Below are 14,723 nucleotides of genomic sequence, written 5' to 3' on the forward strand. Positions count from 1 at the left end.
AAATGTACATGAAATAAATAACGAAAAAAAATATAAAAGTCATTTCAATGCAAACCCATTTCATATCAAACATACTCTGGGTTTGACGAATGTATTCGTCATCGCTTATTTTTGTACGACGCACGTAGGGGACACATTTTCCAACAAGGTCAAAACAGTTAACTGGTTAAAGAAAAATAAAAAAAGTTTTCCAATTATGAACAATGATTTATAGTTGAAATCATAAATTGAATCCTAAAATATTAACAAAAAAAAAGAAAAAAATGTGAAAGCAACAATATACGTGCAAACAGTTATTTTATGCTACGTTATTGGTTCAATGGATGAACTGAAGAATGGAAAAAGACGTGATGTATTCGCAAGAATAACAACTAGATGTGATTGGATACAATATTGAGTAATTGGTGCGAGCTTTTCTTTCTAGTAGGTGAGTATGTGTCACGTTGGAGGATGACGGTCCGTGTAGGTGGGAAGCCGGCGAGGAGATCATTCTCACCATGTTCCAGACAATGTTATTGTGGCTGCTATACAGACACACATGTTTGGCTAACGTCAACCATAGAAGAAAATTATAATACACTTGAATATGTGGAAAAAAAGAAGAAAAAAAATTGAATAAAATGTAAATATTCAAAACTTATTTATCCAACATTAATTTTTAAAGACGAGGTGGACTTTTCGACAATAATACTAAGATTGACGAAAATTGGCGGGTAATTTTCCCTGAGTATATGAAATAAATTTTCATTTAAGAAGTTCTGTTGATGAAAGCTCTCATTCTGTCTGATTTTTATAAAAATATTCTATTTGTTCAATAGAATGTTACTGCTCAGATAACTAGATGCGTTTTAGAGTTTGCAAAACTAAATCCACTGCGACCTAAAATTCTATATTGCATCATTCTTATACACAAGAAATAGTACCTGTAAATTGAATACTTGTAGGTAGGATTCGTGGTGATGTGCTGAAGATTACCAAACACGATCATTTCCCCCAGTCAATTATATATAAAAAAAAGTAGAGTAATAACGTACTCAAAGCAAGAGCTTAATGTCCAAATTAGGTGTCAAGGACGAGGGCGGAAGTACATACTTTACTATTAGCATCTTGTCTAAGAAATATAAAGTAGCAAGACGCGGGTTTCGAACTTTACAAAGCCACGATTCATAACCACTTCTTCAAATTTATAATATAGTGAATAGAATTAAATAGTGTAGTGTTCTCAGTGAAAGTGTTGTGTTAGGCAGAGTTAAGAACAAGGACTCCAAGAGCCCTGAAGTAATATACGTGTACAATAGAATACAAATTTCCTGGAGTAAAATCATCGTAAAAAGTTTTCACTATTTTACTCTGTCCGGAACATTGATGCAAAGATAGGGTTTCTATCTGCAAAACACATGAATCTTGCAATGCCTTAAAACATTAAAGTAAATAAAGGAAATTATGGAAAATGATAGGTACCTACCTAAAGATTCAGGGAAAATGAGGCAATTAGTATAAAAGTTATTTTTTGAGATTTAGTATTAGCGCAAATTTAGATATTAGTCTTTATTGGTAAAGTTTTTACTTTTAGAATTAAAATTAAGTATAAGTATTAGTTTACTAAGTTTGGTGCAATCTCCTAGAAGTATAAGAGAAACTTTACAAGGTTTTAGGACATTAGTAACTACTAACTCAAAAGAAGTCGAATCAATATTCAATAGTTTTTCTACTGGAGGTAAAAGTAGTGAATAAACAAAAAGGAATCTGACCAAGAAAACTAGATAAAAGTGGAGGTAAATTAAGAACTACGATCATGAGAACTATTCTCGATGTTAAACTCCAATTTTGGAGTTGGTAACTCTCTAGTCCTGGTTTTCGATTTGCTTTGCAGAATTTGTTGGAAATACAGCTAGGCGAGGAATTAGTTATTAAAAAGAATGGATGAAATTACTGAAATACTAAAGTACTTCGATTTTATGAAATTATTATATTATATTATCTCCCACGTACACACAACTTCGAGGAGCATAACCAATTACGTAAATAGGATCTAATGATACTAATGGTGATAAAATAGAAATGAGTTTTGTTATTCAAAAGCAATTCATTTTCATGAGGAAAAGAGGTTATACGCAGTACTTAAAGCCAATCGTATTAATTGTAGAGCCAAAATCCCAATTGTTTGATTTAATTCTTCCGTACGTGAAGTGGACTAAATACGCCCTGGGAAGTAAAAATAATTAAGTAGTTGTTCCCATTATGAATCCCATTAAAGCCAAATGTAGTTATTAATTAAATATTTCTATGCAATCGATTTAAAAACGTATGATTCAGTTAACTATTATGTAATTCAAACACTTACTGGTTCATTTTTCAGTCTTTAGACATCGCTTTACTAGATTACATTTACGATAATGAAAGCCCCCGTACCTGAAACAAAAATATATTAAATTAGCACAGTTCTGAAATGATCGTTATAGAGGTTAATTATTGCAAATTCGTTAATAAGACTCAGATAATCTTTATTTGACATCTAAATCTTCAAGTTGTCATTTTACACGAACATTATGACTCATAATTGGTATAGTTTTTCTAATTCAATTACTTAAGTACATATCTCTTTAATATTTTCTAACATTAATTTATGTGATTATGAGAACATCATTTTAAGAGCATGTCTCTTAATAATCAATGTTTGTTAAAGTACAATATTTCTATATTTACAAAACTTGGAAAAAAGGAAGACCAAAAGCAACTCAAGAAAACAACGCCAAAATGATTCTTCATCTAAATTAAAAGAGCCTTCATTAGGATTCAATTCCCAAAATTTCAGCGATATTATTCAAGGATAGTGTTCGAAACTCAATTCAAATTAATTTAAAAGACATCAGAGAGTTGCAAAATCTGTGGCTTCCTCTTAGGTCAGTGGTAGTACAATTTATAAAGATGTTTGTGAAAATTAGAAGCAAGATGTTGTCCTAGAATTAGCATTTGGATGTGCTAAATCAAAGAAGAAATGTGAATCAGTTTACAGATAGGAACATAAGCTTTTTCATAAGTATGTAAGCCAAATCCTTCCCTACCTCAAACATCTAATATGAATTCCTTGGTAAGTTCATAAAACGTAATTGCCCAAAATGTTTATGATATTTAATGTAGAGTTTTACTAAACTAATAGCTACATATGAACAAACCTCTGCAGGACCGTTCCGTGTTTAATAAGAGAGTTGGAGAAGTTACGGTCAGAATTCGAGAATATCTTGAAAAACTGTGAAAAAAAAAAAACATGCCGCCTAACTTTTAGACTGGAGTTTTCGCAAGCCCAAGATCAATAAGTTTTCACTTCCAAACTGCAGAAACAGAAGATATAGTTCATATTGCTCGAGATTTTTCTGTTTTGAGATACTTTCTCTTCACGCAAACTTTTTCAAATTGCTTTAAGGGCAAATAACAAAAAGTCTGAATTTACTTCTATATGACTCTCAAAAAACTAAAATTTGTCTAACAAAACATATATTTATACAAAAAAATCAAACAAAAAACTAGAATTCTTAAATTAGACGCGTTAGCTTTATTTCGTTCTTACAACAGTTTGAGAATGATCTAAGTACAAAAAAGGTCCGGACAATCCGTTTACGGCAAAACTATTGTTAAAAGTGTGTGTCTGACACTGATTAGAATTTTCGGATTGATAACTGAACAGATTTTTGAGCGAACAGCAAGAGAACCAATCCTTGGCTAAAGTACTTTGTTGCCTGATGTACAAAAGTTGCCTTCAAGTTAACTTTAACTCCAAATGTATACTAAGTTCGGTAAAGCTGGGAGTAAGAATAATACTTTAAACCACTTATAAATGTAAAAACTAAGATTATAAGCTAGAACTATCGAATACAATTATTGCTGAGCTGTTTCCAGTAACTTATTTTGGAGAATGCCTAACTTGATAACTAATTTCCAATTATAAAATAAAGCGTTATAACCGAATAAAGCGATGAGTTATTATCAGCTCATTGTAATTGGTTTTAAAAAGTACTTTAAATTTATTAATTCAAAAATGTATTTAATATATGCATCGTACAGTTTTAAGATGCACTAAAGATAACTTAATTTATTATTAATGGAGTTTATTCGAAGAAGCAAAACTAAATCATTTAACTTGTAAAGAAAAAACAAATAAAGGAAGAAAGAAAAAACAGTGAACATATATATTGAATTATTAAAAGTGATGGTAGGTAAAAATTAGAACTAGGCATTTGAATAAATATCAAACGCCTTTAATATAGTAACTCCAGAGATAAAAGTGTCAGAAAGAGATATGATTATAACCGAATGATAACTGGTAAAGGAATAAATCGTATATTATAATTGGTTGACAATTGGATGTAGGTGTGTAAGTTGCTCGTAGTAATGGTCCACACAGCTTCCTCCAATGACTATACAGAAATTACAAAAGAAACCGTTAAAGAACTCACAAGAATAAGAATGCACCTGTGAATGAGATGACAGGCAGACGATTCGTCATTATCTATCCTAGGCCAGCAAGCTAAAAAAAAAAAAGAAAAAGAAAAAATATCGATGTAAATGACTCTAATCGATTTATAATGAAGGGGTTTAGTATCGATGGTGGGCGTTAGTGATGAGGTTTTTACTTCAAAGGTTACTCATTTTACTTCTACTCGTTCATTTGAGCTTCACTCCTACACACTACCGAGCTAAACAATAAAAAAGTAAATAAAAATATGCCGTTGATAATTGGCCAATAAATCAGTGAACTTGATGCTACGTCCTCTCTTACTTAAGTTGTCTATGGGACAATGGACTATAGTCGCTAAACCATTATATGAAAAAGACCTGCCGCAGTGTCAACTCTTCATGATGACTGATTGTGAGAACTGCCTTCAAAACTCCCCAGAGTATCTACTCCTATAATGGAAAGGCCCTCTACTGCCACGTAGTCCGCAAAGGGATTACAAAACTAGCTACCGTAAGTACTAATGGCCATTTCCCTTAAGGGATTACATACTTATGTGCCATGACATTTCCCGTTAATATAGTTACAAGTTTTTTTTAAAAAAAATAAAAGGGAAAGATTTACAAGAAGTCAATGAAACATGTTTGTAAATACAAAATGGCACTATCTGTCCTGTCCATTTAACAAACAACATTCTTACTTCCAAATCTTGCCTTTCTAACTACCAAAAAAATAAAAATGTTTATAAGACTAGACAATTTTTACAATTGTTAGGAATACTTTACAAACTACTGTTCTGACAAATAGTTGATGTTGTATCTGTGAGATAATAAATCGCAATACAAACCATCACTAATTCCATACTGCTCCCAGTAAGAGTGACAACGTATTTTTTAAGAAAATTTCTTAAATTCTGTAAAGCAGAGGACGCCAAACTTTTTTGATCATCGACCCTTAAAAATTTGCTAATTTTCTTATCGACCATTTTTTTTATTTTAACAAAATCAAATTATTGCCTAAGTCAATGAGAAGGATGAGCTTGATGACACTTGGCAAGATTTGCAGTGTTTGGTATGAATATGAAATTTCTTAGTTTCAATTGTAAATCGCCTCGGAGTTCCATATTCAATTTATTTCTCTGCTTTTTTTTAAATAGAATTAACATGACTGAAGCTAGATTCAACCATATACGAGCTTGGGAATGCAATTAAAACGGGAAATGTCGCTAATTACGAAGTTTTGGATATTTCTGCGCAATATTTTTATTCGTCCAAAACTTGCTCATAGTTATATGATTAAAGAGCATCTTACCTTCAAGGTCAACTAATAAATCAATGACTTCATCTTGAAAGTGTAAACTTCACTTACTAATATTTTAATTACGAATGGCATTCCAAACGAAAATCGTAAATACTGCGTTGATGACAATAAAGTTGCGATTGAATAGCATTGGCATTCATCGAACCCTAATCGACCCCCCTAGAACGGATCGACCCCTAATATATCGACCACTTTGATATCTCTCAAAAAGTGTAAAAGACGACGCTAACTGACATTTAACCAATAAACTTTTTGGATTGAAGAAATGTGGATGAAGTATGGTTCTAGAGATATACTTTAAACTTGAACAACTGAACTAATGCTAGTTAAATTTAATCTAAATGAGCACCATTAGCATCAGCACATCAATATGAAGAACCTAGTCGATTTATTCCATCACTTTAAAAATGATGTACTCGGGATTGAAGGTTACAATATAACCTCATTTTTTTCCAATATACTCGGACATTCATATTTGAAATCCATAATACTGGCATTTAAAACTCTCTACTTTCTACATTTTTAATGTCCAAGGGAAATTATTCTAACTTTCCTCGGTATTAACCAAAAGCAGAGGAAAATCAGCCTTAAGAAAACTTTTTAGCACTGACAAAATCAACACGGTCCTCTCTTGGACAAAGCTGCCACTCGATTGACGCACTGCCTTCTGCAGCAGACAAAGCCTACCCCAAATAGTAGTAAGGCACCAAAAACTAACAGATAGCTCTACTGGTTTCACAAAAACAGGGGTGTCCCAAATTCCAACCCCGTCCCATACTACCACCTTCTCCTCTATATTTATTGGTAAAATATCTATATCTAATAAAATATCTAAAATAGAATGTATTGCAGCAGATGGTATTGGTCAGAGTGATTTGAAGATAGGTGATTCACAAATCACACTCTAATGAGAAGGTAACAAGGCATGAAGAAATAGGTAATCTATTTATTACAACAATAATAAAAAAAAAATTAGAAAATTGGAATATGATTACTAAGGCGGAGGCGGCATATTTCGGTTATATGTAACTACGTGAGGTGTAAATATTAATAACAATGGGGTCATCAAGATTAACCTTCTCCTTGCCTTCATATATATGTATTTCGACGTAGAAGATATAAAATGGTTCAAGGGAATATTCCTGATTATGCATAATCATGAATCAATACAGAAACAATGTGTATGTGAAGTGAGAGAAGCGCATGCACACAAAGACATACTCAAATATATATATACATATATTTTATATACACACACTTGTAGGCCCACATAATCTAAAGTAAGCGTGGGCTATGGTGAATGCCCCGGAATATAATTAATAATTCAGATGGCTGCATATTATTACTTAGATATTTGCAAATTTACACCACAAACTGACGCAGAGTTCTTGCGCCGGGTATGGGGGGGGGATCCAAGGGTTGGTTCCTTTGTGACATCATACATTGTGTGTCTTTGTATTTAAAACTACCATGTTAATGAATAACCCGCCGGGTTAGTATAATAGGATATTAATAAATGATGTAAAATGTATACATTTTGTATAGCAAAGAAAAACGTACTGCAAGATATTCACCACGAGTTAACAACCTTGCATTTATGTTTGAACTTTTGCTATTCAATTTATTAAATTCATCTCAATGTTTTTATTCACTTAAAAAAGATAATTTCAGATAATGATAAGCTTCCATTAAGTTACAATATTGATTTTGTATGTAATTCCTCTTATAGTACCTACAGAAATATCTATCTCTACATTTAGCCTAATGGAGTAATAATTTATATTTAACACTAATAATGAGGGTATAAGATAATTAGCACAAATACGCTTATTGGGAAAGAAATTAAGCAAAATCACAATAAGAAGTAATAAGCATGAATCTTAGGCTGGAAACATAGTGGAGCGGCGAGCAAAGCGGCGATGATAGCTGCTTCAGATCAAAAAGAGCAACGAGCAGCGAGCAAAGAGTCGCATGCACATAGTGACGAGTTTAGTCGCGTTCTCCTTTCGACGAAACAAGATGGAGGAACTATTTCTATATGAAAATTCTTCCTTGAAAATTTGGTATTTGCAGCAGCTTAGAAGCAGGAGCTGCAGTGTACATGACATAAATAAGTCTAGAAATGAACTTGGTGAATTCCATCACTTGTACCAACAACTTCGGGAGCATCCTGGCAAGTTTCATTCGTATTTTCGAATGTCTATATCAACATTTGATTACATACTAGCCCAGTGTAACCCCATTAATCAAAATCAAATTTTATTGTTTTTGAGTAATACAACTCATAACAAGAGTTAGGCACAATATAGAAAAATTAACTAGGTTATTAACTAAATACAAATCTGTGTAACCCCATTAATCCTAGCAGTTACATTAAGATAAGAAAATCAAAATAAATAAAAATAAAATAGAAATATATGCAGATAAAAAGAAATTAGTCAATTAAAAAAAACACAATAATTTTATTAAATCATTACATCATGATTTGTCGTAAATTAATGTTGTTCATCTGAAAAAATGGAGTAGTACGACGCTACAGAAGAAGGATTGGAGAATTCATTCTGATCAGAAGTAGTAGGTCGTGAAAATGTAATTTAATTTTGCCTGGTATTTAGATGAAAGTTAGCATTAAGGGATTGAGAACCAAATTAAATGTAGCAAAAATTACCTGAATTCTCCATTAACTACTAATTGTTAATTCATTTTAACTATTAATTATTAATTGTTAAAAACTATTGTAGCTTCGCGAATACTATGGTCCCACAGAGGTTTCTTTAAACAAACTGAACCAATAAATGTATCACAATATCCATAACCTTTGAAAAATAACCTTTACAAATTGAGCGCGATGAGAGCGAAGAAATCAAACATGTCATAACGCTTTGCTCTACCCTCTACAGATAGCGTTGCTCTATCTTCGCTTTGCTCCCCTCTATGCGCGGTCCCATATGTTTACTTGTGTTTGATTTCGCCGCTTTGCTCTTCGCTATCATCGCCGCTCCACTATGTTTCCAGCCTTCGGGAGGGATTAGCTGAGTGGTTAGCGTGCACTGGATTCCAACGCAGAAATGCTGGATTCGAATCCAGCTGTTGGCCCTTAGATTTTCTCTTCCTAGGAGCTTCTTAGAGCCGGTGATAAACAGTATTGTCTTTAACAAGAGAACACTGTCCGGAGGCCGGCAGTGCACTGGAAAATAGCTCCAGGTACCAACAGGCTCAAACGTTGAATTTAAAAAAAAAAGCATGGCTTTACCGAACGATAGGTGCTTATTAAGTCCATTAAATTTGAAGGACAAACTCTACTATTTATTATTTCAATGAAAATATTTTCTCAGTAGAGGAATAAAAAAGTTCGTTAAGTTTTATGAGATATTGGTAATGTTTAGCAAATAAATAATGTATTTGCGTGTACCAACATTAAATGGAAAAATAAAAGAAAAGTCTGAAATTCAATTGAAAGAAGTAGAACTTCGGCCTACAGTAGGGTGTTAGAACAAATGTTCCCCCCCTTTTGGAGGTTTTTATTTATTTTTCCCTCTAATTAAATTTGTACTCTATTACTATCCTGTGTATATATGCGATAACTGTGTAGGAGTTAGAATACACAAATTGGTACTCCTGTAAATATTTTGTACTTATTTTGTAAATAAATAAATAAACACTGAAAAAAAAAAAAAAAAAAAATGTTCGCTCGCTTGGTGCAAATGTATCTTTAGATTTTTCATTTTTGATTAGCAATTTTCATTAAGAAACGCATAATTTACTAAAAAACTGTTTGTTTTTTTCTGGAACTTTAAAATGTATAGGTAAGTAAGAAATTTTTACAATTTCTAAGTAAAACTGAATACATAATGTGTGAATCTGAAGTTAGTGGCCTGGAAATCTGAAATATTTTATTAATTTAAGCGAGAATTTACCGGAAGTTTTAGAACAAGTTGAACAAAATGAAAATGTAGTGTAGCGGAAAGGAGAAACTTGTCTTTTATATCCACAACTAGAACTGAAATTATAATAAGAAGAGGTGGGTAATGAGTTTGAAGCATGTACAAACATGAAGGCATAGCGAGTTGTTCACAATGTCTAGAATTAATGTAAAAATAAGTTCTACCTTTCAAACATTTCCTAAAGTAGAACTTCTCAGCTACAGTCTAAACTTTAATTGCTAACAGCTAAACATATGGAATTTACTAATAAAAAGTGTTCTGGAACAGTTATGAGAACAATATTAAGAAAATATTATTAGTATAATGAAAATGAAGATATTGTAGGACACTTATTATCACTTCCACAGTGAAGAAACTGTGTCAGAATTCTAATATTAAAAGCACTAAAAAATTAACATATATTGAGTGATCAAGACATCTATTCCAAAATAAAAATATTTTCAAATCAGTATTTCAAAAAAACCTTTTAACCTGAAGTTGATAAAGCAATCCTTTTATCCCATTAGGATTTTATACTCTTTCTTTTTAGCCAGCTAATCTGATGTAAAGTAGTAAAAAAGTTAGACTTAGTACTTATTTCAATAAAACAGCTGCAATATCCTAATAAGATCGCCGTTATCTCTGACCTCTTATGAAGCGTCTTGTACCGAACGCGTAGGTATGTCACCAATATTATCTGTCACAAAGCACAAAGCTGTCTTTTTATAGTTTTGTATGGACACGGATCCAACAGAGATTGATTCATTTTCAACGTACGTATTTTGTAGACTGTAAAGGAAGTAAGTGATAAAAGTGAGAAGTGACAATTCCATTGCGTTCTAAAAAATCTATTTGATGTGACTTCCTGAAGTGTAACGCTCGTCCTAAAATTGAGTACGAGTAGTGGGCATGTGTTTCTGGGTAATGAGCTAGAGATTGCCTTTAAGTTCGCTTAACTCAAACTGCAAAACAATACATGAACCAGCTCTCGTAGCCTAATGCATACCAATATCCTGAAGAAGTGGCTAGTTCACATCTACCTATTAGGTTATTAATATCAAAAAAATGTTACATGCATCTCTTACATTATTAAAAAAACTTTTAAAAAACCACGCGCCAGATCAAAAATCAAATTCTAATTAGGGTGATATAATTATTATTTATCTGAAGAAAGAGACTAAGTTCTAGGCTGCCTAAATCCCCTCTGGGCCGAAATAGAGACCCAAATGAAGAAGAACAGAACACTTGCTGAGGTTAGAAAAATATTCCAGACACTGACTTGAGATTCACTGTCCGAACAATTGGAAAATCGAACAGATCGTTAATATGTTTCGATTATCGGCCCTGTACAGTATCTCCTCACAACCTAGGCAATCGGTTAAGAGATGTTTGGGTGTCCGCTCCTGTAGTAAAATAATGCCAATTGGGAAGAAAGATTATTGCCAGTTTCAGAGTAATATTTATATTTGTATTAAGCTTTCGACTTAGGAACTAGGCCATCTTTAGGGCTTATACTGACGAAAAATTGTTACTGTTTTACATTATGCGTGTTTGCCTTTAAGGTTAGTGTCTACTGTTTACTGTTTAGGTTTAGTTTTGGACATGTTTGATTTCATCGGATTACAAAGATATTCCAAAATCCTGGTATGAACAGTCAGCTGTATCTGAAAGAACTTTAAGAAAAATTAAATAACAGGTGAGCTAACATACAAACAAATAAGCAATCATTTTGATAAGAATGAAGTAATAGGAATAGTAAGTGGAAGGAAGAGGACTTTCAAATAGTGGCTTTTCTTGCAACGGGTTCATAATATTCATTAATTAATACCTGTCACTGAGAAATCCGGATAAAGGGGCTAATGTAAAGAAAGGGGTGAACAATTTAGGGCAAAGCGATTAGGGTTTAAACGTTTACACACGGATCTTGTACTCATCACGCAATATTTATTTTCAACACTCAGTCATTAACTGCTACGTAGGTGGATAGTAGAGGGTCCCCAGAAAGTCTAACGAGGTGGTGGATCTTGAAACATTCCCAGCGAACAGCGCAACCTTTCTGCTATCTAATGCAGACACGGTGGTTTCTTTGCAATTAATCAAACTAGAGTTCTCCGCGCACTAACACATGCTTACTTGTAGGGCATACCATACCATTTATGCCTATAATGCTTATGATGAGCATAGAACCGTTGAAGGTATGGGTATTTTGGATTCATGATTTGCGCTAACCACTTACCAGAGCAACTCGATGAGCCTTTAAGTGTTAACAGCTGATAGGTTACTTGGAATGGACAAGCACGAATAACTGTAGAGAAACCTTCTATACAGTAAGATTCTAAATACATAAAAATGTGAACAAAATTTTTTGTAGAAAAATTAACAGATAGGAAGCAAAGGAATCGTTACATCTGTTTGAAAATTAAATAGTATTTACAATATTTGCCCAAAAGGGAGCGCTTTACTATGATTGTCAGGCAAACTGCACGGACCAGTCTGGAGTCAGGCTGCAGACACCCTGGATCTATGTAGTTTGATTAAACAGACTAAGGTTTTTCTGCAGTGGACCACTGAATAAGTATCTGAGCTATAAAAATCTTTTAGGCATGACCTAGTTATTTACAATAGAAATAAAAAGCTTTATTTTGGACTATTATTTAATAATAATAGTAACTTAATAGCAGTATTACTTCTATTAAGGCGCCTGAATACTTGCTATATGGAAGTACATATCGTATGTATGAGAATGTTATGATGTAGAACTATTGTTTCCCGATGGGTTCCCAAAATTTAAACAGTTAATTTTTTTTTTTTTAATCATATTAAAGTATATTATAATCTGTAACTGTAAAATATGTTCCACAGCCCTGAAGATAATCTAGTCCTTAGGTTGAAAGCTTGGCAAATAGTAAAACAAATTATGCCTGAAATTGGCAATAATTTTTATTACTTATGGTTTAATGAATTAGCCACCAAAAACTATGGACAAAAACAATCAAAGTAGCAAAAGAGCGATTTTCGACTCGTTTTTTGTTAAAAGAATAACTTGCGGTGGAAAATGACAATATTTTTAATTCTATTCTTTAAACTTTGAACTTTTACTATACAACTAGTTATCAGAAATACAGCTACTGATAAAAATAAGTTCAGCGCTGAACATGAGTTTTTATAATCATCAAATTGCAATGCCTTCACGATATTTTCCTGTTCAATTAAAAAAAGTTCAAGTAACATACTTTGTACTTCGTCAAGAATAAAAACTGTTTAAACTTCTACTTTCAGAATATTAGAACTCTAAAAACGTATGTTGAGTAAGTCCTCCTCTCTTTTGACAATCAGATTCGTGTCATTACTTCCACTGTCATCAGTAAGAAAAAATAACTATTCCCTTTTCTCGCTCTGTAGAAGCAGCTAATTCATCATCTTTTATCTGTGTCTTGCCACATTTCCGGCGGAATGTTTGTGAGATCCTCAGTTGACGGAAGACAATAAATAAATGGTACTGGAGAGACGCTACTGGTAGATTACCTCCGACAACTTCGCTATTTATTTACTTCTGGAGAATCCAGTTTTGTTTAATGTCAAGTTGATAATCCTGTATATACTTTATTTATAATAAATATAATGAATTTATATTCAAATCTCTAAGAAAGGTCTGCAGTCGGGCTATTTAATGATTTCAGTTTTTACCTAATAATATTTTTCGGTCCCAATTTTGTTTTAAACATGAAAAAGATTTGTTTCTTTTAACAAATGAATCTTTTTGTGTGTGTTCAGCATTATTCGAAAACGGAAACGGGCAGATAGATTTCAAATCTGAAACTTTGTTAAGAGGCGACCAAGGGACACAAAAATAAGATTTTGGTCTGAATTGAGCAAATGAAAGTATCCAATTCTGAATCGATTTTGATTCTTTGGATTGTAGATCTCTACATTATAGTATTAAATCTATAAGTTTTATTAAAAATGATTTTCTTTGTAAGTAAAGCAATACCAATTTTTTCAGGCAGGCTTTACGACCAACTACCCAATTAGGTGACGTGGACGGAGGCGACTAGCAAACATACTATACTGTAAATTTCTTTTATTAACCATTAAATAAAATCCAAGGCCAAGACCGGGAATCGAACCCAGTACCACATTTGCTCTGTAGGCCTTGTCTTGAGCCGCTCGGCTATCGTGTTCTTAAGACCCATTCCTTTACCCTTCGCTCCCAAATTTATCACTTATTTATGAATAACTAATGGGAGAATTTATGTAAATTCTAAAATTTGGACTATGAGGAATATAGAAACGAAAGTAAGTATTTCTTGAATATAAATTTTTCGCCACTCACTTCACCTCGAACTTAGTTTGGTAGCTACACTAGGAAAAGAATTTCTTTTTTCCAAACTCTGATGTACCAATACTCTCGATGGAACACAAGTACGGATACTTATCTTGCAATAAGTTAAGGATACTTGATTCGTTCCTAGGGTATACATGGCCAGACTGAGGACATTTTGCTCCTGGCCAACACCTTCTTTGGCGCTCAAAGTACTGTGAAGACACATTGATAGGTCATGAATTTCCAATTGCTGCAATAATATTAATAAATACAAAAAGATTAGATTTGAACACTAAGAGGACACTCTGTGTACCCAACAGAGGCTTATTGTTAGTGTTGCACGAGACCGAGACGAGGCGAGACTTTATGCAGTCTCGATCTCGGTCTCGGTCTCGGTCGCTCAAGTCTCGGTCTCGGTCTCGTCGAGATATCTCGGTCTCGGTCTAGGTTTTTTGAATTTTTGTTTAAGTATTAAAAGAGGTTTGCTATTAATAATCTTTTCAAAAAATGTTATTATTTTCTAATAATTATTTTAATTTATATATTGGTAATGAAAGTGTGTGTAAAAGAAGACTACTTACACTTCAATGCATCATATTACTATTACTGTTATATATCTTTATATAATTTCAAAAAGATGTTAAAAACGCGCCAAATGAAAGACCCAAATAACATATCTGCCTCCTATATCAAGTCGATTCGT

The 14,723-nt window shown here is 32.9% G+C and overlaps 1 protein-coding gene across 1 annotated transcript in view; it reads right to left on the minus strand.

Annotated features, from left to right (window-relative positions):
- Positions 1-2,362: 2,362 nt before the first annotated feature.
- Positions 2,363-14,723, minus strand: part of LOC141459754 (lysine-specific histone demethylase 1A-like) — a 419,413-nt gene continuing 407,052 nt past the window's right edge. Inside the window, exon 14 of the mRNA XM_074139182.1 lies at positions 2,363-2,412. Within this exon, the coding sequence (XP_073995283.1) occupies positions 2,378-2,412 (35 nt within the window). The 3' untranslated portion in view covers positions 2,363-2,377. The remainder of the gene's footprint in view (positions 2,413-14,723) is intronic.

The sequence above is a fragment of the Rhodnius prolixus genome, unplaced genomic scaffold (genome assembly GCF_049639745.1).
Source record: "Rhodnius prolixus isolate KJV_2025 unplaced genomic scaffold, Rpr scaffold_1, whole genome shotgun sequence".
In the NCBI taxonomy this organism is placed as follows: domain Eukaryota; kingdom Metazoa; phylum Arthropoda; class Insecta; order Hemiptera; family Reduviidae; genus Rhodnius; species Rhodnius prolixus.